At 43.5% G+C, this 25,552-nt stretch overlaps 2 protein-coding genes and 1 long non-coding RNA gene across 6 annotated transcripts; 1 reads left to right on the forward strand and 2 right to left on the reverse strand.

Annotated features, from left to right (window-relative positions):
* Positions 1 to 1,678: 1,678 nt before the first annotated feature.
* Positions 1,679 to 14,131, reverse strand: ywhaz (tyrosine 3-monooxygenase/tryptophan 5-monooxygenase activation protein, zeta polypeptide). Of its 3 annotated transcripts, none has more exons than XM_077008332.1 (6): positions 13,975 to 14,131; positions 11,747 to 12,053; positions 9,021 to 9,144; positions 3,027 to 3,190; positions 2,737 to 2,832; positions 1,679 to 2,617 (listed from the first exon to the last, which is right to left on the reverse strand). In XM_077008332.1, the coding sequence occupies exons 2-6, from the start codon at positions 12,035 to 12,037 to the stop codon at positions 2,558 to 2,560; spliced, it is 735 nt and encodes a 244-aa protein (XP_076864447.1). In that variant the 5' UTR covers positions 12,038 to 12,053; positions 13,975 to 14,131; the 3' UTR covers positions 1,679 to 2,557. The 3 variants fall into 3 exon arrangements, with proteins under 3 accessions (XP_076864447.1, XP_076864448.1, XP_076864449.1); XM_077008333.1 differs by having other exon boundaries at positions 11,747 to 12,050; positions 13,975 to 14,127; XM_077008334.1 differs by lacking the exon at positions 13,975 to 14,131 and adding an exon at positions 13,419 to 13,560.
* On the forward strand, positions 12,697 to 16,626 carry LOC143516622 (uncharacterized). Its single transcript, XR_013131748.1, has 3 exons — positions 12,697 to 12,812; positions 14,787 to 14,861; positions 16,468 to 16,626. It is a non-coding gene; the product is annotated as an uncharacterized LOC143516622 (long non-coding RNA).
* A 2,194-nt stretch (positions 16,627 to 18,820) lies between these two features.
* Positions 18,821 to 23,539, reverse strand: znf706 (zinc finger protein 706). Of its 2 annotated transcripts, none has more exons than XM_077008341.1 (3): positions 23,388 to 23,539; positions 22,182 to 22,323; positions 18,821 to 19,550 (listed from the first exon to the last, which is right to left on the reverse strand). In XM_077008341.1, the coding sequence occupies exons 2-3, from the start codon at positions 22,314 to 22,316 to the stop codon at positions 19,455 to 19,457; spliced, it is 231 nt and encodes a 76-aa protein (XP_076864456.1). In that variant the 5' UTR covers positions 22,317 to 22,323; positions 23,388 to 23,539; the 3' UTR covers positions 18,821 to 19,454. The 2 variants fall into 2 exon arrangements, with proteins under 2 accessions (XP_076864456.1, XP_076864455.1); XM_077008340.1 differs by having other exon boundaries at positions 23,378 to 23,537.
* Between the last annotated feature and the right edge of the window lie 2,013 nt (positions 23,540 to 25,552).

Consider the following 25,552-nt stretch of genomic DNA (forward strand, 5'->3'; position numbering starts at 1 on the left):
TGACTAGACTGAAACGGTGCATTAGTGAACAAAGTCATAAAAATGTTCAAATGAAGCATAATCACTCTTAATAATACAGTTTGTACAGTTTGATCATTGTAATCAAAGAAACCCTCCACATTAGTTAAACCTTCTAGGCATAGTTTTAGGAAGGTTCGGGTTCAGGATTCAAGATTCCGGTTTCTGGAATGAAAACCCCGTTTCACGAACTCCGTGTTAACAGATCCGGGTTAAATGTGAACGTCATGAAGAATAACAGAACCTCCACCCACCCCCTTCTTCAGGACTAGAGTTCAGGACTAGGACATCCATGATGTTTCACTGTGGTATAACAGCAGTCACCATGTCCAGTGTCTACATATATTTATTGTCATGCCTCTATGTTCACCATTAGGGGGAAGCACAGACTTGGCAAAAAACAACAGAGGGCTAATGCACTAAGGATTAGTCAAGACTTGTGAAAATGCATGCAGTTCTGATGAGTCATGTAAAATAGTTGGTCTCAACTAACCTCCTTCAGACTTTTTACAATAACGAGTGCTGGCGATTTAGTGCTGGCACGCCCGTGTTCATGACATACATGTCTTAATGTCTCCATTAATAGGGCCTGAAAGACACTGTAGAAGACTCACAACAGACACTAACACACCTAGTAGGACTCCTGCATGTCTTAACAGGGTTTAACTGCCCGAGATGGCTGATGAGAAACAATGGTGTGAATTATTTTGGGGAAATAGAAGAATCCAATGGTGTGGTCGAGCAATATTCCCATTCTACGTGTAAAATGTAATTCACAGCTAGCATGACGGGCTTTGTCCTGGAAACTTCCTCTTAATTTCTGTACTCAGTTTAATCACGTTAACTTGCGCAGTTCCCCTCTGGCGTGGGCCTTGTCTGAGTGTCCTTTATTGTCCGTTGTTCTTCACACGTAAGGTTTGTGAATCATGGATCACCCTGTCATCTATATTAGCTTTAATGTATTCAGTGCAACAGCATTTGTGGTTCCATTCAACCTCAATGACCCCAGACTATAAAAAGCTTATTTCAGACCCCAAACACATCACAGCATATAATACTCAAAACTCCCCACATAGGTTGCAGTCGACTTCTTAAAAATCTACAATGAAGCTACTTCTCAAATAAGGTCTTTTCCTGAATTACCCTCAAATGTGACCTGACACACGTCCCCCATCTATAGGGAATGCTGCTGATAGTCCTCAAACTAGTGCAAGGCTCAGAAGTCTTTGCACATGCTCAGGGAACGACTGCAGTTACCGGCCCTCTGAGATCATGTGACCCACTTCCTGTTCCTGATGGGATGAGTGGTGAAAGGGTGATGACCCTCAGAAGACAAACACCCCCTACGTACCACGCTGAGAATATATATCTTGTAATCCAAAACCGTTGCGTAGGCTGTACCCAGACCAAGATTAAAGACAAACTTGGGCTAATAATCTGTAACAGGCAAATTCTCATTCTAATATACCTGACCCAGCTTACAAAGTGCTTACAATAAGTAAATGCAGGCATTTTTACTGCTAAAAACCCACTGAGGGAAGAATGTTTATCAACTTTTATTGCTCATTTTACTTTTTATAATTACCTGAATTTATTTGACAAATAATACATTCTGTAAATACTCCAGGGTCATTAAAACACTGAAATGAAGAGAACGGAAGACGCTGAACATTGTCTTTATTTCACTGAAATCATGTCCCACCCTAGTAAGAATCAACAATAACGTTCGGTGTTTTATGAAAATTAAGACAATTGTAGCAACAACCTCCATTTCCCCTGGTTAACTGTCCTTAGCCACATGCATTCTAGCAGAGTATAAAAAGACAAAAAAAAAAACCCCCACAAAAAACAAAAACCTAAACAGTAACTACATAAGCAAGCTCATGAAAGACTTACTGCTCTGCTGAAAAAGACCAAAGTTACAGTATAAGCAAAATGCATCACGTTCTTGTCAGGTATGCTGTAACCTTGCACCCTGTGGCAGGAGAGAGAAAGGTGTTGTATGTCATGAAGAAAAATGAACCAGAGGGAGGCGGAGTAAAAGTGAAGCTCCGCCCATCCCGGTCCCTCACCCAAGACGGCCTCTCCCACACAGAAGTTTGGTGCATTTCCCATGACTTGTTAAGAACACAACTGCAGTCTAAAGCCCATGCCAGCCCAACCTCTAAACACTTCCCCCCTAAACAAGCTGTCTCACACTCTCACTCACTCACACACACACATACATACAGTTTCATGTTGGCTTGTTGGTAAACAGATGCGTCAACCAGACTCAAATGTTTTCATGAAGGTATGAAGCACACATACAATCGATTCTCTAAAATCCACCCTTGCCTCCCTTTTGTGCTAGAGGACTGATGAGTTCTCCAGATTGACCCTTTCCTCCTGCTCTGCCCTGCAAAACACACATACAGACAAATACACACACATACATCCAAACACACACACACTCACACACACGGCAGAGGCTGGTGAAGAGCAGAAGAGAAAGGGCCTCTCCGCACCCCCGAAGTGCCGATTGGAGCGATGAGCGGCCCGTTTAGTTTTCCCGGCCCTCCTCCGCTTCCTCGCTTTCATGCTGATTGTCTGAGGTCCACAGCTGCAAACGAGGGAGAGCAACAGTCTCACACATGCTGCCTCGCACAAACGCGAGCCGGCCCGTCCCGCCGATCCACACTTAGGATAGCATAAGCGCAAAATAAACACGGTCACACTCACTGTCAGATTGTCTCTCAGTAGCTGCATGATCAGCGTGCTGTCTTTGTACGAGTCTTCAGTTAGCTGGTCCAGCTCCGCAATCGCATCATCAAAAGCCTGAAAGACAAAAAAACAAAAAAAGGAAGGGGGAGAAGAAAACATGGAAAAAGGAATAAGAAGCATGAGGTTTATGTCCAGGCAAAAGCGCAGGGTTAAAGAGGCACGGTGTGCTGCTACAACCACGCAAGCCTGAGTAGAACACCAAGGGGTCCTGAGCTGTGGCTCTGCACCCAAGCGGGGGATCCACTCACCTTCTTGGCGAGCTCACAGGCCTGCTCGGGCGCGTTCTGGATTTCGTAGTAGAAGACGGAGAAGTTGAGGGCGAGACCCAGGCGGATGGGGTGGGTGGGCTGCATGTGTTCCTTGCTGATGTCGAAGGCACCCTTGTAAGCCTCCTGGGACTGAGCAATGATGGCTTGGAAGAAAATGAAAAGGAAGATTTTAAAAAATCCCAAAGGCTTATTCGCCAACATAAACAGCAGTCACGACCAATTAATTCTCCAAGGTAGGACACGAGTCGGTCGGCCGTGAATGGCACTGCGATTGCAGACACGGGGCACGGCGATGTAACAAACGTTTTACATGTCGACTATTTGTTTTTGATTGTTTCAGAAAAGTTACTCGACAAGCCAAACGAGCTGGTGTCACTGTGAAGAGAACATTCTAGAGACGGCATGGCCACACGCAGTTACCTCACACCAAATCCATCACTGCCTTTGATGGAGGATGTGGGGCTGGTGTGATGTGGTTTCCTGTCCCATGATTCATCACTTTTGCCTTTACTCATGCATTACTATACTAATGTTCAGGAACACGCACACCCACACATCCATAAATCCATGCGCTTGAAGCTAAGCCTCTCGCAATAATTACATTATCGGCTTATCGTACGAAATTTTTTTTTACCATGATCATTTTTGCTGATGTCGATAATTGGCCATTGGGTTTCCGCGCAATTTTTTTTTACATAAGAATACACCACAACCACCCCACCCCCCTCCCCCCTTAAGGGAAGACGAATCTGTGATCAGAGAGTGACATCTACCGGTTAGGAAATGAGTGCAGTACGTGGAGAGCGTATGCGTCAATAACAGTGCCTCCACACACACAGGTGGAGATGTGTTAGCTCGCGAATGTATTCGAGGCTAATAGGACTCGAAATGATTTAAAATAATTAGCTTTTTATCACATTATTTAATGGTTGTTTATTATAGTGACCGTAGCACACGACTCCACACACCTCGCGCGAACCTCCGTGAACGGCGGAAGCGTTCATACTTGCCGCATCACATTCTTTGCAGTGTTGTTCGAAACGATATGCGGTAGTTTAAAGAAATACCCCTCAAAAACAGGGGAATGAACATTTACCTGACGAATTTTAATGCTGGTGTACGGGGATACAGCGACAGGTGATGCCAAATATTACGGAGCCCGTAAGGTGACATCATGTAAAAATTATAATAACGCATGGCCACGACTTACTAATGCGTGCGAACGACTTACTAACGAGTGCGAACAAGATAATTAAGTATTACTTTATATAAAGCCAGGTTTACCTTCCTTGGGCAGTCAGTTCGCGAACATCTCTGGGATCTGCTTGCTTTGCTGTGAAAAAATAAACTTTGTCGCCGCGTGTGAAAGGCGACATTAGTATCTCGTTCCCGCGCGTTAGTAAGTCGTGGCCACGCGTTATTATTTTTTGTACATGATGTCACCTTACGGGCTCCGTAAAATATAGTAAAATCCATTAAAAAAAATTTTTTTTACTGTCTTGTCAATGGATTCACTGTATGGAGCCAGATCCTTAAACGCAAGAGGCCGCTTTGGCCATTCCAGATGGCTCAGTCAAAACCATTACGTCTTAATGAACCAATAAATACATCAGCAGTGAAAATGATTGTAAAAATACCAGGGTTCACGTGTTTTTATTTTCTAACATGGGCTAAAGCACAGGGTAGACTCAAACGACAAGCGTTTACAACTTCATCTTCAACCTTTTCAGCCCTGGCGCGAATGTTATCCTCACCCGTCCCTGGATTCACCAGTTACAACTACAGACACTAGAAAAAAATCTTGCTTCTTATTTTATGTCACCGTTAACTACACGGGGTTGACGCGAACTTAATAGGTCTATCTATCTACCTATTTATCACAAGAGCTTGTGGCTCTGACAGTATTCAACGCTGTAGCGATCGGCAGTAACTGTTTTACCGCAAAATATGAAAACGATTGAAACCATTAATAACCCAATTAAATCCACTGGGAAATGTACGATCTGGTAAATGTAGTGGTAAATGTACGATCTGGTAAATGTAGTGGTAAATGTACGATCTGATAAATGTAGTGGTAAATGTACGATCTGGTAAATGTAGTGGTAAATGTACGATCTGGTAAATGTACGATCTGGTAAATGTAGTGGTAAATGTACGCTCTTCTGCCTTGTCCGCGTTGTAGCACTAGGTCCTGCTTCTCGTCCCGCTTAGCAGTAAATGAATAACATGAATGAAGAACGTTGGTATGATTGAAACGCTATTTGGCCTCTATGAAGGTTCTGGGCGGAAACTGCTGGCCACTGTGTCATTGAAATTGCCGATTTCGGAAGTGCTCTGTTTGCTTATTAAGTCAATGATAATTAAAATATATACATATAATCTCCCGACACCCCACCCCCCCAAACAAAAAACTCATCGGATCTACACGATTCACGTAGGTCACCCTTTTCAACTTCAAAACGGCGAATTTCACCGAAAGGTGACAGATTTTCATGCCTGACACTGCCATGTTCATTTTTAAGAATATTAGCATCCCCACACTGCTGCCGATATCCTTTACTGTCTCAACTTGCCAAAGCGCCGCTCTGTCCCCGCTACCTCTGTTCAAGTGAGATGTGTTGATTTGAGTACTGAGCTGTGGTGCAGCTGTAAATGTCTCCGCATCCTGCTCGTATTAGTTGCGGTGTACGGCATCATTTTCATACAATGTTTGCATATGTAGTGTCTTATCAGTCACTCTCTTGCCATTTATCATTTCCGCCGGGTTCCCAAAATGATGCCAAACAAACTATTTGAAAGTGGCGGGGCATCTTCAATAGTAATACCTGTATTTTCCCACGTCATTGTGACGTCATCAAATCTCGCGGAGTTGAGTCTCGCGAGATCACGAGACACGAAGATCTCGTCACACCCCTAATAAATATTTAACTTGAGTTTAACGTGCTGGGAAATATTGAAATGGACCTTGAAAGTGACGTACAAGTGCTTGAATTCCACCTTGTAAAGGTGTATGAGCCCTGCAAACATGACTTTGTTCATTGCGCCGAGGTGTGGCGCGCGAAGTTACAAAATTCGAGAGGTGCACGACTCGACAGCGGGCCCTCATTTTCGCCATGCGGACCCTCGCGCCGCGTCAAGTATAAACCAGGCTTAACTCGCTATATAGCCAAAGAGATGCTGCCGTTAAATACGGTCGAAAAAAAACACATTTATAAACATGCTGCAAAGATTTGACAAGCAGTATGAACTGCCAAAAAAAACCTCTCCCAAACTGCCATTCCAACCTTATATAATGAAGTGAAAGATGGCATTCTGAAGGAGATTAAAGACATCTCATTTTACTCTGCCACTAAAGATATGTGGTCAAGCTCAAATATGACCCCATACATGAGCTTTACAATACATTACTGCAAACTGGTGTAATTGTATTATGCTACTATAATATTATTGTGGCACATTGTCTTAAAGCTCCTTTGGGGAGCCCAGAAGCAAGAAAAAAAATTCTATAATGGCACTGTAAAATGACAATATTATTGTTGATTGCAACAATTTCTGGGAAATTGCTTGAAGCTGCTTCTCCCTGTCCTAAAGACATGCTCCCACGTTCTGGTCCTGGAGTTAGCTTGAACGGGTCCATTTACAAAGTCCTTTGTACAAAGCGCAAAGTATCTTCATATCGGAATTGTGCTTTGCGTTCACATAGGTGAGAACACGTGTGCCACGTGTATCTGACCGTGTTCATTCTGGCGACGTGAGCTGCAGACAGCGTACTGGACCCACACAGGACAGCTGCATCCACATGTACTGTGGTCTGGTAGAACCGTGCACCGAAAAAAACGGACCAGTAGCTCAGGAACAGCTACAGTCCAATTCGAGTGTGAAGCGCACATCGGTCTTGACCCTGCTCCAAAATCACGGTCACGACGCCCTTCATCATTAGCTGCCAAACTGAACAAGGGGACATGAACAAGAACAGTGCTAACGTCCCTGTTGGGCACTGGGAACCAGCGAGCTAACGCTAATCACAATCAGTGCTTACTTTTGCCACCACCCCATCACTAGCGTCTTCACGGAAGGCTGGGTAAGATCTTCTGCTTCAACATGAAGGAGGCACCTGAACTCTTCACCACACTTATGGATCTTGGGATGTTCAGGGATATACTGACCAACAATCAGTATTGGCTGGTAAAAACAGAAGTTTACAACTGAACTTTAAAGGACAGAAAAGGCTTCGGAACTGTGACTGTAATGGTTTTCACACCACTGTATATATCACGCTGGCTGCAAGACTGATCGATGCTGCAGTCAGACCCACGCAGATTCCCGTCTCAAAATCAGGTGACTTAGATGCTGCTGTGAAAGCACCGGAACTGCAGCGCAGAAGTACGAGAAAGCAAAAGTAGTGAATGACACGCTTTACCCTACAACGCTAAATTCACCGATAATCAAACCAGTTTTGCACACGCAGGCCGTCCATGTCAAACTCTGAGCGCCCGCAGTCATGTTTACAGCAGAATAACCTCACGCGTGTTGGACGCCAGTTGATTCAAAACTCCTAATCCGAATGCTCTGACCAGCCATGCTGGCAGCAAGACCACATCGCTTGTAAAAATCCACCTGCCGCTTTTGATCCTACAAGTGGATTTGGACTTGAAACGCATAGTGGGAGCCGTTTACATTACATTAGCGCTCCAGGTAACATGCGATTAAGATCCATCAAGATCCACTTCCCCACAGTGTAAATAGGGTGAGTAAAAGCATTTGACTCAGCAACGGTCTAATCTCTCTCTCTTTTTCTCCCGCCATTTACACGACCGGTCATATGTGGGTCCCGTGGAGAGCCGAGAAAGGAGGCCACAGAAAAGCCGGAGTTTCAGAACCGTGTCAACGCAGACCTCCCTCAAGCAGATCGACCTGAGCATAAACAGGCCCATTAATACACAGTGGAGCCCTGAAGCTCAAGGCGGCAGTCATTCTGTCGAAAAGCTTCTTATGCTCGCTAACACTCCCCTCCCCACAATCATTTTACCTTCCTTCCCTCAGCCTTGGGTGTGGAGGCACAAGCCAAGACCTGTTAGTCAGCCAGCAGAAAACTATGACACATAATGAGTCCGTGTATGTGGGCGTGGGTGCACGCCCATGTGCATATGAGGGGGAGCTACGCGGGACCCCACAAACCCAGAGAGGGCTGAGGGTGGCCGGCTGAGGACATGCGTAGCAACAGCACCACCTCCAACACAGGCTCCACCTCCACCTCCGTGAGCGAATCACGACGAAGCCACGAGTCGGTGTGTGGGAACAGAGCATGCAAATTCATTTATGGAAGAGTGTAAAACATACATTCTCCCCAGGGATTTACAACACCATGGCAACATGCATATTAACACAGACTGCATAGTGGCATGTACAAATCTCATGCTCAACAGTTTCTAAGTCTTCAATACTACAAGACTGCAGTGGGTGGAGTTCTTTCAGAGGAAAGCGGCAGGTCATTACATAGAAGTAGACGCAGAAGTGTTGCACCAGTGTGGATAGGAACTCCATGTGTGCGCTCACTGCACCCCCCCCCCCATGTAAAAGATCATTTCTATTTAGCAATTTTTGTACCATCTCGGGCACATTTTTAAAACACTGACAAAAATGGACGTATTCTGACGAATTTGAATTTATGAAGTTTTAAACGATTGAAGATCTGTATTGTTCGTTAGTGCAAGGTGAGCTTCGTCTCCCAAGGTGGTGTTGCACAACAGAGCAGAATGAATGACTCAGCCACTTGTATGATGGTAGTAACTCTACACCCGCACCTCCACCCATGGAACCAGCCAACACTTGCCTGCAAGCTCCAACGTGGATGAGCTCGTTCTCCAGTGAACACAGCCGTGTGTGTGTGTGTTGACACGAGCGGTAAGAGATTGAGGGTAGAGTCTGGTGAGGAAAGAAAGGAGACCGCACCACCACACTTTTCTTACTCACTCGTCTTCTCCTCTCCCGTGGCAACCTCTGCCAGGTAGCGGTAGTAGTCTCCCTTCATCTTCAGGTAGAACACCCTGCTCTCCGCTGGAGATGTTTCACGGATCAGGAACTTGTCCAGGAGATGCTACACACACACACACACACACACACACACACACATTTTAGTCCATAGAGCCTGCTCTCGAAGATTCCTCTCAGTCATCCTAACGCTGTGTACCAGTCACGAACCACACCTGCTCCACCAGGTCCTCCACTATGAGGCAGGCTGGCACCAGGTTCTGCCCCCTGCGTTCCATAAGGACTGAGGGGGAAGGAGGGGTCATCATTCCATTGGCACATGAACATTCACACACCGTCCTCCAACGCCAGCAGGAAGACGCACCGCAAATCGCCTCAGTCAGCAGGCACAGCAGGCACAGAGCTCAGATAAGAGGCCGTGGGCTCAAATCGCAAAAGGGCAATAAAAGACCATACAGGGCTACTGCACTGCTAATGTTCACCCATTGATGGACAGAGGGAACAAAGCAATAACTATGTGTGTGTGTAGTGTGAGAAAGGAATACAATAAATACAATACAATGAATGTGAACACATTAAGGTAATCAGCACAACACAAGAAACCTTTTTACTGCCCAATCATGAAGTGAACGGACTTGGTACATGTACAACACCAGCAGGTCCTTATTACACTTGTTATGATGCGGTGTGATTGCGCTACATCTACAGACACACAGGCTTCACAGCCAATCTCTGCTGCTGTAGGAAGCCTGAAGCTCAGGCACAGCACCTAGCGTGTACACACACACACACACACACACACACACACACTTCATAGCCCACCACTGAGAGTGGTGCTGATGCCTCTTGTGGGAGTTATCTGCATGATTATGTAAGTGAGAGGTTATGCCAGAGGCAGGGCTGTACTGCTTAGAACAGGCAGCTATGCATTTTTCTGTGATCACACTGCCCACCAGCAAGCTCCCACAACACACATACACAGACCCACGTCACCCATCAGCAAATCCCCACAACACACACACATGCTGCCGGTCAGCAAACCCCCACAATACACAAAACATTTTTTAAAGTTAATTACATTAAACACTTAATTAAGTGAGCCCTTTCAACAAAAGTGCCTTTATTATAAAAAGCGCTTAAATCTGGTAGGACATTGATGTCTTCCATTTCAAATAAAGTGGTTACTAAAGCATTTCTGTTTCTTTATTAATTTGTTAATGTAAACAAATTTCCATACAGAAAAAAAAATCTACTCCAATTAATTGATCTCAGTACTGGAGAAATGCAATCTACAAATTAAAATTAAGCATTATTTAGAGCATCACCTAAATGTCTACAGGAATAAAGTAACCATGTGCAGTATATTTTCACATCATAATGTAAAAGACAAAATCATAACGACACTGTCCATCAGCCTAGCCCTACTGTGTGCATACTCTGTACTACAAGCGTGAGAAATGCAGGTGTGTTCACCTTTAGTTCGAGTAAACTGCAATATCAACACAGCTCAACCAATTAGATGAAACACTAGATGTGAGAAGCAGATGTATTGAAATGCTATCTCTTCTGCTGTAACTAACAAGTGTACAGGTGTATCGTAAAAGGTACCAAGGATAACCCACGTGAAAGCTGGGGAAGCCGAATTATAGATGATACTGCAGTCATATTAACAAACGTATCCATTTATATTGGGCCCAGTTTAGCCACAATGACGATCATATGGCCCTTCTTTGCAAGAGACAGGGACCATTTTCATTGTAGTCTGGTATTTATTGTTTTTACGTCCCAATGTCTTTCTCCTCATCTCTCCTATGTCAGCAGGCAGGATGGATTCTCACCTGCAGGCGCTGACGTTTGGCACGTGTGCCCCGTTACGTCACGTCATTGGGCTTCAGAAACGTGCGCTTTCTGCCTGCCAACCCCAGACAATAGCTTGCTGCTGGCCGCATTCACACGGCGTACGTTTCCAGGGGCGGTGCGCGCAGCGCGGGGAATGAGAGGAATGTTGTGCGTGTGCGGCATTTCTTGGGTCACTGTTGGGTCAAGAGCCCCAGGTAAGAGCTCAGTGGCAGTAAAGGGTCACGGGCCTGCCTCCCTACCCAGAACACCTCCCTTCGCTCAGGGTCCGGTGTGGCTACGTCAGGAGAGTGGCCTTCGCTGCTTTTAGAAGGCAGCGGGCTCCACCGGGGATTGCGGATTGGGCTCGGGTCTGTGCCTAGAGCTGGTGAAGGACAGGACTCAAATGCCAGCCACAGAAAGCAGTGCTCCACAGTGAAAGTAGTTCACCATTCAAAAACTTTGGTCCAGATAGCTCGGGTGCCCTAGTACGCTCAGGCGACTGTGAAACACGATATCACAACATCCAAAACGATTCGCATTGCAGTGACAGCAGATTCACCACACATTGCCCTGTCCTGGCTCTAGTGATGCACTACGGAGAGCAGTGCAGATCTTCCGATGACAAGTCTCCATTACATTTACAGGATTTGGCAGACACCTCGATCCAATTCGACATGGCAGTATACACTGAAGTATTAGGATAATAAAGAATTAAAACTAAAAACTCATCTAATGCAGCGCTGAAAAATGGGATACACATTTTTATTAGGAGAACATTATACAGCAAAATCAGGATCGGTACTCAGCATCAACAGATATTTAGGGTTGGGCGTGTCGGTGTGTCTCCAGCGCCGGGATCCCACACTCACCAGCACGTCCTTGCAGATGGACTTCAGCTCCGACTCGATCTTCTCGCGGTACTCTTTGGCCATCTGCTGCTTGTCGTTGGGCTCCGTCTTCTGCTCGATGCTGGAGATGACCCTCCAGGCGGAGCGACGGGCGCCCACCACGTTCTTGTAGGCCACCGAGAGGAGGTTCCTCTCCTCGTCGGTCAGCTCGTCGCCGTGCTCCGTCACCGTCTTCATGGAGGCGGCCATGTCGTCGTAGCGTTCGGCCTGCTCAGCCAGCTTGGCCTTCTGCACTTGCTGATTCTTCTCCATATCTGCTCGATTTCTGCTACAGGTGAGGGAACAGGGCATTCACAAGGCATTCGCACAGAGGCCTCAACACCACATTTATACACACTGGCCATGGAATCTAGATATAGGCAGAAACTAATGCCTGAGCATTTTTTTTGCAAATTGTGTGTTCATTTAAAACATGACTGTTGAAGGTTAGAAGGAAGACGTGTCACTTTTCAAATTTAGACCCAGAATGCCAAACTATGCACTACCAGCCGCAGAAATTATCAATTTTTGTAAAGTCAAGAGGGCTCTACAGCACACAAGGCCAATAGTGGGCACTATAGTACACGAAGCAAAGGGCTGCTAGCACAGGGGAAGTGATTTGATTCTCACAGACTCCTCACACTGGACTCACTGAACTGATCAATTCTCAATAAAACTTCTCACTGACTGCCTGTGAGCAGCGCAGACACACCCTTCTGTCCAAATACAAAGACATTATATATATATATATATATATATATATATATATATATATATACATACATACACACACACACACACACACACATATTTTCAGCCACACACACCTTCATATTTTCAGCCAATATAATTTGAGACTCCTCTTGAGTATAAGCACACAGTTAAGAAGGCTAGGTTCGCACGTTGTGGTTATTAATTATGAATAAACTGGGCCAGGCCAAGGAATCTTCCAGAAAGACACTGGACTCCCACTATTCTGTAACGGCGCCTTTCTCCATCCGGGTACTTTTGATTTGGCGGCTAGGGCTATGGTCGTAGCTGGAACAAGGTACATCCTCCACACCAAACGTATTCTCACTATTGTACATTTTAACTAGTCGGATAGACAACGCGTCGTCGACTAGGGTTAAAATGGCGCTCTGGCTGATCCACAATTGGCGTGAAACACACGGTTATGACTCGGTCCACCACGCCCAGTCCAGGCGTTACCTGCTCGAACAGGACGAGCTCACTGCGAGCGCTGCTACTGAACCCAAGGGCAGGGCAGAGCCGGAAATTAACGCCTCGCAAACCGAAACCAAACGCGCAGAGGCGACTAACTCCTCTCGGGCTGCGAACCACCCTGAACGGGCCGCGGTCTCGACTCTCCCGCCGGTTCTGACCCGGTCCACTAAGCCTCAACCGGTCTATACCCTTCCCCTTTCTTTCTTTAGTAGCTGACCAACAATGGTGTTCACCGCAGCAGCACGTCGAGTGAATAGTTCATTCGAATTACATCGCAAACAAACAAGTTAGGAGGTGAAAATACGTATTTTATACATAAATAAGATAAATAATTCGGCTAGACGCCTATCCAGCAGACGCGTTTGACCAGCTCGCTGGTTAAATCCATTACTAGAGGCGGCTAGTTACTGTCGAGACATAGAGGACTTACCAGAAACACTCAAAAGACAGAAACGCAAGTTAAAGTGGAGACTACACGTAGACTGTGTGGAAAATAATTAAAATAACTAAAATAACCGAGACACACGCCGACGTGCCGCTGCAGCTCGCCCCGTCCGTTATGTGGGAGGTTTAGTCTGAAGAGCCTCACGCATCCTTCCGCTGTCTGCCCGTGCCAGCACTACTCGCTCGTCTGCGCTTGAATTCGCACGCCAACCGACAAGACGCCAACACGAAACAATAAAAGCCCTCACAAACCACGGGAAAAAAACGCACGACCGAGTGGCCGGAACGTGTCGCCGTGCGGTTCGAGGCGCCGGTTGAACATTTAATCCGGCGAGCTCGACGAACGTTATTGTTCCCCACACGAAGAGGCAGGTTCACACAAAAGCCTCGGTCCATCACTGCCGTGCCCGACACTACACCCTCACAGAACCCGCTTCGGTGCGCAGTCGACCTCAGCGAAGACAGGTAACGAGAAACGAAAACACCGCCCGTCTCAAAAGTGCGCGGAAAACTGTCGAAATCGACCCCCAAAACTCGCTCACCTTCAACCGGGTGTCGCTTGCCGTTCCTGCCGCACAGCTGACCGTCACCAGCGCTCTGGCCGTGCACATCCACGGGGTTTCCCTCCCACTCGCAGCCTCTTGGAGCAGGGGCTGGGCTGGCGGGCCTGACGTCAAAGGTTACCAAGGCAACGCTTCTGTTGATTGGCGCGCGTTCGATCGCCGGAGAAATGACCCGCGGCGCGCGCGGCGCCTGCGCCTCGCGACACCCCGCTCCGCCGTCACGACCACGCCGCTCTCGTCTTTTATGTCCCTTAATTGATTTGTAATGAAATGTACTGAAACGCATCGACATGTTCTCTTTGGCGAGACGTGTTCTCGATGGATGGCCTACTAAAATGGACCGCGAGATCCATTTTAATGTTTTACGTGCCAGTCATATTGTTAGGAGCAATAATTCAGGATTTCAGGGAAAAAAAGCCCACATAACTGAAATCACTGATTGTTCTGGGACGTGATTCGGTTCTAAATATGGATATTTGATGAAACCAACAGCCCATGACTCACATTATCAAATGTAAAAGACCTATAAGGTTTTCCTTATAAGGTATGCGCGCATGTATGAGCAGTAAACTACAACGGAAATCGAATAGTATAGAACAATGGGCATAGACCATGTATCTGATGCAGTCAGGACCTGCTCATTGTGACTGCATCACATGGAGTGAGACAAGGAAGGAAAGAGTGGGTCTGCTAAAGGAAGAGGAATGAATTCAGCCCAGCTGACATGCTCTCTCTCTCTCTCTCTCTCTCTCTCTCTCTCTCTCTCTCTCTCCCCCTCTCTCTTCAACAAGGATGTTGCGTGGTTTGAAACATTCTAAAAACAGACAGAGCCTCTTCCTTCCAGTTGCACAGGGCTGCACACACAGGTAATTTCCTTTGCATATCACACTGATGTGAAGAAAGGTCCCGCTGTGTAACAGGCTGTCTGAGAAGACACTGACATCGGAGCTGATGCAACCCACCATTACAGGCGACACGCTATTCTAATGCTATATGACATGAACTAGCATGAGCTGGTCCTCAGATGTCTTTCTGTTCAAAAATCATTTCATATCTGCAGAAAACATATTGCATGTCACATGTACTGTGGTAATTAAATTGCAATACAGTCTCTTTTAAATTCACTGCTGCTAAGGCACACAATACATGGTATTTATGAATGATTTACATTGGTTATTGAAGATTTTTTTCCATACAAAAAATGGGTTTATGTATTGTTGCATGCTGGAACCAATATGCTTTTAACATTTCTCTATCACCCTACAGTTTTTTTGTTCTGGTATATGAATATAGGCAAAAATGAAATCTGTACATTTTAGAAGAAGTATGTAGCCTACATATTTTAAGTGTAAGGACAGCCTCATATATGAATAGGTAATACATCATGTAAATGTTAGTTGCTCCGTCACTCAAAAATCATGCCTGATAGGATATTTTTAAAAACAGACTCAAAATCAGTATGAAAATACCTAGTTTTTAACAGTTTTTTTGCCCAGTTTAAACATTATCCTCAACCCCATATTGGCAGCTACAGTTAACACTGGACCACTGTTGGCACTGAAGTGCAGGTCTCATTTCACCACAAGATCGTTCCGATGTATATGTATACACACTGTCATGGTCCAGAGTTGATGTCTACATCTCAATTACACAAAAATCATATGAGCAAACCAAATGTCTTCCTCTAACAACAGGCTGCAATGCAATCAGTCAAATAAACCTCGCACTGTAAATAATACACAAGGAGATAATGCACACGCCAGACACACTGCCGTGTCGGAGCTGCTCAGTCAGAGCAGAAGAATTAGAGCAGAGGACACTGGGATAGTCTAATAAAAGACTAGCTTCTATTATCTTCCACACAAGCTCCATGGGAGCGGACGTGTTCTATTTTTTAATGGTCACATGTTCTCTCTGTGGACCAAAATGTTGATGAAATAACCTATTTTACACAAACTGCTATATTGTCAATAGAATTAATGTCGCTTTCCTGCAAGTCAAATATACATTATGAAGTCTAGCACATCACCTGTGTAATTAAATTAAGCACCAAAAAAGGGGTAAACAAATGCACAGCTTAGCAAGATTTTTCCACAGTTGTTTATAAAAATCTCTGAATGGATAAGGATTTAATTAACTCCAGGCCTTCTGCAGACTGATCTACATACATGAGATTCCTCAGGAGAATAAAGATGAAAGGGGGTTTAAGTGTTCAGAATTGCTTTGACTTTCCGAATCATTTTATTTTTTCGTAGCAGTCCTGACTCTGACATATTATAGCTCTGCATTTACAAACGAAGAGCATTATTTTGAAATGAAGACCTCTGCTCCTCCAGGATGAATTAGCTTAGGTGAAAGGGGTTATGTTCATGTTCATTTTTTATAATAGAACTAGAGTCCCAAGGATACAGGTGAGAATCCATGTATTTGTTGGCTTACAATTTATTTAAAGATCGTGTTGTGTTGTGGTAGGGTATCAACCAGTGAAGCTTTCATCACATCATGTTTCAAGATGGTGCTCAAAGAAACTGCGGGATCTATTCTATTCCAAGAAGATTGTTTCGACCTTTGAGGCTCTAGCAACTTCTCTATGGCTCCATCACCTATGGAAAGACTTGTTGAGGACGATGATAGTTTGTTTTTTTTTTTAAAAAAGGTCATTCGTTTGTTACAGGTGGAAATAAAATATCTGACCAACTAAGCCCCAGATATGAAATATCTGACCAGCTAAGCCCCGGTCTCATATGCTTCTTTAGTCTCTATTGCGTGTGATTTAACAACTAACGGAGAGCGAATCTAAACCCACTGTAGCATCACCAGTTCTGTTAAGGGACATTCCAGGTCAGTGCACCTTTGACGTCTTTGAAGGGTAGTGTTCAGGATTTGTCCCTTTTCCTATACAATCACATAATCAACCTCTATTTTTGGTTAGACAGCTCTAAATAAAAAGGAAGAACTGACAAGCATGCTAACTAGCCTACTAATAAAATTCATGAATTTTACATTAATTTTAAGCCTTGTTTGCATGGCATGCTAGGGACGAGGTTACCAGACTGGTGATTTTTCCCTGTATAATTCCAAACATAATGAACTTCTGTACTAGAGCACGTGAATATTTAGAGCAGGTATGTGGATGCAGGGCTGTGAGTGGGCCATGCAGGGCTGATTTGAAGCCCGGCCACCTCTGAGCTGTGAGAGGGGAGCAAGTCCGTATACGTCTTTTCCCAATCTTAGGCTCGTCATTCCAGTAATTCCAGGAAGACTGGCATGAACTGGCATGAAAGTGTATGTAGGCCAAGATGCTACATGAGAAATATGCTATACATCAGAGCCATTTTTTCCCCCTAAAAGCAAAATACTAAAGCTCTGTGCGGATCTACTAATTTTTAAATGTTGCCAGAACTGTGTGCAACTGGATCCCTGCCACCTTGTGGATGAATTAAAAATAACATTTCTCAGCTAAGGATAAGCAAGCATGGACTGAGACGCCACAATGCCAAAAGTATTCCCTCATCTGTCTTCACACACATATGAACTTGAGTGACATGCCATTCTTAATACATAGGGTTCAATAAGATGTTGGCTACCCTTTGCAGCAATAACAGCTTCGGCTTTTCATTTGTGAGGTTTGATTAGAAGTCCTGACTCACAGTTTTCGCTAATTCATCCCAAGTGTTGGTCAAGTTGAAGTTCTTCCACAACAAACTCACTAATCCATGTCTTTATGGACCACGTCATATTGAGACAGGAAGGGACCATCCCCAGACTGTTCCCATAAAGTTGGGTGCATGAAATTGTCGACTTGCCTTAGTTAGCTAAAAACATTAGAGTTCCTTTCACTGGAACTAAGAGTCTGAGCCCAAATGCTGAAAACAACCTCACACCATTATCCCCCACCGAACTAAAAACAAGCCCACACCATAATAGTCCTCCACCAAACTATACACTTGGCACAAAGCAGCCAAACAAATACTGTTTTCCTGGCAACCACCAAACCCAGACTTGTCCATCGCATTGCCAGATGGAGAAGCGTGATTGGTCACTCCAGAGAACGCATCTCCACTGTTCGAGTCCACAATCTTGAGTTACACCAATGCATCCGACGCTTGGTGATGTAAGGCATGGATGCGGCTGCTCGGCCTTAGAAACCCTTTCAATGAAGCTCTTTATGCACTATTCTCGAGACAATCTGAAGGCCATATGAACTTTGGAGGTCTGTAGTGTCTGACTCTGCAGGAAGATGGCGTCCTCTGCACACAATGAGCATCCATCGACTCTGCTGTGGTTTTCCGTGGCCTACCTACCGAGTTAGTCATTCCCAATCTCGTTCACTATGATATACCACCACCCATTGACTGGAATATTTAGTGAGGGGATTTCCTGAATGGACTTGCTGCACAGATGGCATCCGATCACAGTACCACGCTGGAATTAACAGAGTTCCTGAATCCAATTATTTGGAACGGGTGAGTGAATACTTTTGGCAGTGTACAGAATAATTATTCTACATTTGTACAAATCAATTTACTCCCCAAAACAAAAGAAAAAAAAAAGTTTTTAAGTGTTTTTTTTTTTTTAAGTGTTTAGCTAATGGGGGTAAATATTCTATAGATTTGAGCTGAAATGTCCTGTTGCAGAGGAAGTGATACATGACATCGCTGTAGCAGAACCACCCCAGTCTCCTGTTATGTTCTGTAGACGTATGAACCCAGTTGAGGGCCACACTGGTTTAAATGACACGGACCAGAAGACAGTGAATTAGCCACGTTCTCACTAAAGGAGAATAAATGCACTTTCCTACAGCATACTTAAGGAAATGTAGAGATTCTTAAACAAAGTTAAACTTTATTAAAATGTTATATTACATTGGTGCAGAAATAAGGACACAGAAGCATGAATATTAAATATTGAGGAAATTTGCCTCTGAAATCATTCCAGTGAATAATTCAAACTTCTGCAGCATAAAGAAATACAGTATCCCTGGCTACATACAGCGATTGGAGAGAAACACCTTACATAGATTTTCCAATAGCCAGCTCGAGTACAGAAATCCTGTTATTAAACAGTCTTTACCACAGAGCAGATAACTCAATCACCACCACCGTATTACACAGGTACTTTTAATCTCACTCTGATTGATAAAGTACTGTGATTAGATGGTTTAAAAAAAAAACCCAAAACATTGAACCATTTATCATTTCAATCATCTCTAGTCACCTCAATCTACACTAGAAAATATGAGAGAGAGAGAGAGAGAGAGAGAGAGAGAGAGAGAGAGAGAGAGAGAGAGAGAGAGAGATAGAGAGAGATATCTCAGTATAGCGTATGAGACAGCAGGCAGGCTGAGGTAATACATTGATCTGATGTTTTTGCTGGGGCAGGAGTCAGGGGTCATAAGTCAGGGGTCAGTGTCCACAGTCTTTGATCCATGGTGCAGGTCCAGGGTTGGTGCGCTCCATCTAGGCCTCTACGCCCTCCAGCTCAGGGGGGAGGGGGCTCTTGGGATGCTTGCTCTCAAAATGCTGCTTGAAGGTTTTGGGATCAGGCATTTGCGACTGTGGTGAGAAGCAACACAAGGGGTCAGTTCACTACATAGTGTCTGTACACGAAGACATGAGGATCAGTTCATTACAGTGTCTAGGGGTGCAGGAGACTTTAGGGGAGACCATTTCAGAGATTTTGGCAGGTTTTTTTGAGGTTCAGTAAATGCTGGAGTGAACTGAGCTTTTCCTAAAATGATTAACTTAAACAGAACATCTCATTTTGTGGAGTGCATTGGCGAACATCAAAACTCCAAAACATGAACAGTAATGGTGACTTTAGATTGTGAGACGAATACCCCTTTTCCACGGAATGGTACGGCCCCCACAGCTCCACTCGCCTTTTATGGTTTTCCACCCAAAAGGTGTAAATGGTAACTGGTACTTTTTTTTGCCATCACCTCCATCAAGGTTCCCAGGCGATTATAAAAGGTGACATGACAACACTGAGGTTTCTGATTGGTCAGAGACAATGGTCACTACATGGTCACAATGTGTGAGGAGTCACAAACAAGACATCCTGCTAGTGCTATACTTGGGCTACGTTCTATTGTTTAAGCTCCATTTTCTAGAGTTGCTGCCTTTATGTAATTAACAAGTCAATGGATATTTTTCTTGTGTTTAATTAATGTGTTGATAAGTGAAGTGTTCAATAACGACAACAACGATGATGATGATGATGATGGAGGGGGGGGGTTACTATCTGAAAAATGAAGTGCCCGGTACCAAAAGCGAGTTGGGTGGAGTCATGCTGAGCTGGTACCTGGCAGTGGAAAAAAGACTTAAGGCTCGAGATCAGTCTTACTGTGGGTGGGTGGTTCTTCTGAACTCTCCTTTAATAATTACTAACAATGTTAATTGTTAATTACTAACAACGTAAGAGCACAATAATGTGCTTAAGCACTTTATTAAGATTCAGATATACAGGTTTTAAATTTTTTATTATTATTATTATTATTACTATGTGAGCTGGAATTACAAAACGGGCGGAGAGGACTTGGGCCTTGACTGAGCCGTTATGCTGGTAAGCTACACCGGTCCATCTCACATATGAAAGGTATCTTTGGTGTTCTATATGCCAAACAGGTCAAACCTGTGGTTACTTCTCAGGCTGTCAGAGGACAGCTATGACGAGGCCTAGAAATTCTGATATCACATCTGTAATTAGGCATGTCTGATCCAGTTCTTAGCATGTAGTAAACTACAGGCATCAAGCTGCTGCTCTAATGATCGCTAATGACATTTCTCCTTGTTAAACTAATTCCCTATTATTTAAGTACACCAACATTTCTTGCTTTTGGAGGGCAATAACACCGATTCAGCTTTTAAATACAATAATATATATTTTAAACGCTTTAATTGCTTGAATATTGACTTGCAAATCTCAAGTACCTTAAGTGACAGTAAAAAAAGCCACATGGGTAAAAACAGGAGCAGCAGCCATCTTGAAGTGGGAATGTTGGCCACTTTAGTGGTAACAGTACGTCACAGCGCCACAAACACCAGAAGCAATTGTATTTGAGGCTGCTGGAGCACTTTAGAGTGGGAAATGTTTTAAACAGGTGTGGCTTCTTAGAGGCTGTATCCAGTACAGAATCAAGAAGGCAAAATAACCGAAACGTATTAAGTGAAATGTTATAATTTTAAGGTTCAGTCTTTTTTTTACATTTAAACTTTAGTACACCAGTTCTGACTGTAACAGGAACCTGGTCAATGCTATAGGGCACTGCTCTAAACCTCCAGTGTGAAATGTCATGCAAGTCTCATGATGTTTTCTCATAAACAGAACACATCTTGGGAAAGCCTGTGTTTCTGTTACTGGTATCACCTGCATACATGGGCAGCGCTCAGATTTACAGGACAATCTTGAGAGGACGTAAGTGCCGTGTGACAACACTACATGGAAACACAGAACATGGAAATGGTTCATGTCTAAATACAGAATGCCTGTCTAAATATAGACCATCTGTAATTTTCCCAAACAAACTACACCCCAGAAAGTAGTCATTTTGACAAAAATGACGATTTAGATGTAGAAATGCATTAGAAAGAGCGTTCGCTATGCTTTCACGGCGGGACGGGAGAGCTGAGGTGAGGTGGGCGTTGGGGTGAGAGGGCTGAGGTGAGGTGGGCGGGGCAGGCCGACTGGCACAGGGGCAAGGACCACGGCACAAATATGCCACATGGTACTTGAACTAAAGAAAGCTTGTGGATCAGACACTATTCTGGAGACACTTTGTAACATAACTAATCTAGTTTTTGCCCACATTACATATTTTAGCTCCAACACACCACATATATGGCATTTTCACACTTGTCTTGATTACCTGAATTTGCACACCATACTGATTCTGTGCTCATTTTGGGGAGGGGCTTAATACGGGTTTGCTTTCACAGAAGAATTCCCACAGACTGATTACGCCACTCCATATGTCCCTTTTCTCCTCTGATCTACCTACTAGCCTGCAGGACAAGGAGTTCACTGGTTTTTACTATGTTCCTTGGACACAAACATTCAAGCAGTGAAGAACAGCATTTCTTGGAGTAACCCGTCAAAATGAATGAAACAATCTCTGTGCAATCAACGCACCCTCAACCCAAGGTTACTGAGAAGGTTAACAAAAAGATTAAGTGTTTGAAACTAACCCTGCAGACTCCGCAGGTGAACACCAGGGCAGCTTTCGCCGCCATCTTCTGGTCGTGGCCTTTCGACTTCTTGATCTCCGCCTGCTTCTTGGCGTTTTTTTGCTGAGACTGAATCTTCTGGTGTCCACGAGCCATACTGCCTCTGTTAGAGAGCAAGATGTGCCATTTGACACCACACACAATTTAAAGGTTGTGTGACAACTATAGTGACGTGCTGTCAAAAACACAGGCAAGATGGGTTAGCTGCAGAGCCCTAGAAAGCAGGCTTGTCATTAATCAGGTGTGTAATTCTGGGTGGATGGGGAAGAACTAGTCTTGAAGGCTCCTCTTCTAGTTAAAGACAAGATAAAATACAGAAGGCCTTAGACATACAACATTTACATGTTCAGATTGACATCAGTAAATCACATACAGCCATCAGTCAGGCATATTTCATATTGGGTGTGTGCTTACATATAAAAACAAGACAGAAAAGCAGTTTTCGACGTGCTACCAAGACCTGTAGTGTCGACCCAATGAAACAGGCATCGTCTATAGGGCCTCCACATTGCTAGTGCGTATTACTGGAAAGCATGGCTTGTGTTGCCTATACTTGAATACAAGTAACCTAAGCTAGCAGTTTTGACCGTGTCAAAGATTCTTCCTTTTTACATCATACAGACGTTGTTAAAAATGTAATGAAAGGCTTGCAAATATAGCTAGCACACTTAACTTCTCAAGCAGCTGGGACCATCGAGTCGAAATGCTAAACAACCAACTTTGATCCAGCTACTTAGTTAACTAGTTAGCTAACTTTGGACTGCTTCTAGCGAGCATATACTTCAAATCACATTTTCAAATAAGAGCTGAGCGTCCTTTACGGCTCACAAATACGCCTGGAATATATATACTTTGATAGCTTATTGGGCTACCTAGCTAGGAAGATACATTAACAAGCAAATAGACATGCTAGCAGCTAGCTAGCCATCAAGATTTAGGGAGCATTGAGCTCACACCTCGTTAGACAGCTGTTAGCATACCAGCTAGCGACAGCTAAGCTATAACTGCATCAAGGCCACAATTTGTATCTGGCTAGCTCGTCGTTATTACCGAAACACAAGCCAGATATACATTACAGCTACAGAGATTACTTCCAGATACAAAGAGACAAGAGTGGTGTTGCTTAAATTGAAAAGAAAGAACTAAAAACCACGTACCCACACCCACCAAGAAGGAATCACTTGAGAGTGAAAAGTTTGCAGTCCTGTGTAGCTATTCCTGTGACAGCTGTGTGGGTATCAACACTCCTTATGTTATAGTTCCCACACGAGCAAATCTGTCGCGTCCCAATTCTGTGCTCGTTCACTTCCCCTACACACTTGGGAAAATCCATTGTGCAGGGGGGGAGGTCCTATTTTTAAATTATACGGCATGTTAAATCTGGATGATGCGTTCATGGCAGCATGCGATATTATAAGGAACTAACAATTCTTCAAAACATTGAATTATTGATAATAATTGAACAGCTATCTTCAGAGATAGGTAGTTTTATTCTTACTTGCTTGGATTTTCCATTTAGCTTGTTAGCCAGATTACCACTACATTCAGTGCCTATCACAAATAGTGAGACATCATTGTGAGAAAAAGATGAGTCAAGATGAGATTAAACATTCATTTTGGAGAAGGAGTGTGAGTATGGCTGTCTCATAACTAGGCCATATGTAATATATATGAAGAGAAGGGAGAGGGGGTGACCTGTACTTTAGTTATTTATCAGTAGCCTACCATTTATCACTGTAATCTTTAGCTTTGCTACATGGTAAGATGAATTCATATGAAAAATATTGGTACTGTACATTTGGTTTTAACGGAATGCGCAACACAAAGCAATAAATAAAACAGACATAGGATTCAGCAATAATATAAACTACATTACATTATATTAAATCACATTCTAAATCACATTATAGTCCTGAGAATTATAGAACTGTATTGTAACATCTTTGCCTTTGAATAAACCATTTAATATTCTTTAATTTCACAATAGTGTTTAGTATGGTGGCTCTGAAAGCCCATCGCGCTGCAAAACAAAAATGCAGTTTTCAATTGGATTATTTCAGTTGATCTTTTGTTTGTTTTAATAGTTAATAGTTTTAATGCTGTTGTTTTTATTAGTTTTAGATTAAAAAAAGATTTATTTAGTTTTTAAAATTTATTCTGCAATCTGTGATAAAAATTCTAAATGTATGAATTATAAACTCTAAAATGTTTAATCATTTTAGCATGGCTAAATTTGCACAAAATCAATATACACACAGATGTATTGTGACCACAAGTAGGATACTTAACACATAGTGTTTGGAACCATATTGTTTATTTTGGTATGAACATTTCAGTTCTGATTTATCTTTTGTATTTTAAAGAATTGTAGTTTATCTAACTTAATTTTCACTGCTGGAGCTGCTAGTTGTTTCCCTTTTCCTCATAAGGATAAGAATCCTGCTTGATAATAGCCAGCATATATTTTTATTCATTTGCACCATTTGGAAGAAAGCACGTCAGAGCACAATCTTTTGTGTTGACACTGTTGTCTTCTTGACAGTCTGAAAAAGCTAGCCTGGCACACTGGGATTCAGCAGTCTGCTGGAGACATTTATTGGTGCATTCCAGTGAACCTCGAACTGTGCAGGTAGAAATGTATACCAGTGGATCAGGAAAAATATGAAAGTTTTCCTATAAATAAATACGTGCAGCAACATCATAATCAACATCAACACCATAATATTCACATTATGTGCAAATATAGAGTTCACATTACACTGATACAGGTCAGTAGTTTGCTAGCCACATTAGCTAACAAAGGAACTATCTGACCACATAAATATCAAAAGAATAAAAAAATCGCCATAAGTGGATTAATCAGCTGCTGTTGGCTTGAAACAACAACACATGTAGGGCACTGCTTAGGGACTTTGTGAAATTGGGAAATATCAGTTTCTGTCAGCTAAAGACCATCTCTCTAATTTGAACAATGAAGGCAAAATAAAATATAATAAAACAATCTTTAAATGTTCAGTTTAAGAATGCATTTTTAAACTTATCTTAATTTTTATTATTTTCTAGACTTTTTCATTTTTCTTTTCATATGTTTTTGACATGTTTGTGATTTTGTGAATTGACCAAAGCTCGATTAGTGCGCTGTGTCCACCAACAGTCGTCAGAGCTCTGATGCTCCTTTTGATGGCTTGAACATGGCATGACCCCACATGGTTATCTACCACCACTGTAGATAATGGAAATTATGAGCCGACTGTCATACTGAGGATAAAACATTGGCAAACAATTGGTAAAAAAATGTAAAAACTCCTGACACAGAAGAAACATGAGAAATT

Source organism: Brachyhypopomus gauderio, chromosome 6 (genome assembly GCF_052324685.1).
Source record: "Brachyhypopomus gauderio isolate BG-103 chromosome 6, BGAUD_0.2, whole genome shotgun sequence".
NCBI lineage: Eukaryota > Metazoa > Chordata > Actinopteri > Gymnotiformes > Hypopomidae > Brachyhypopomus > Brachyhypopomus gauderio.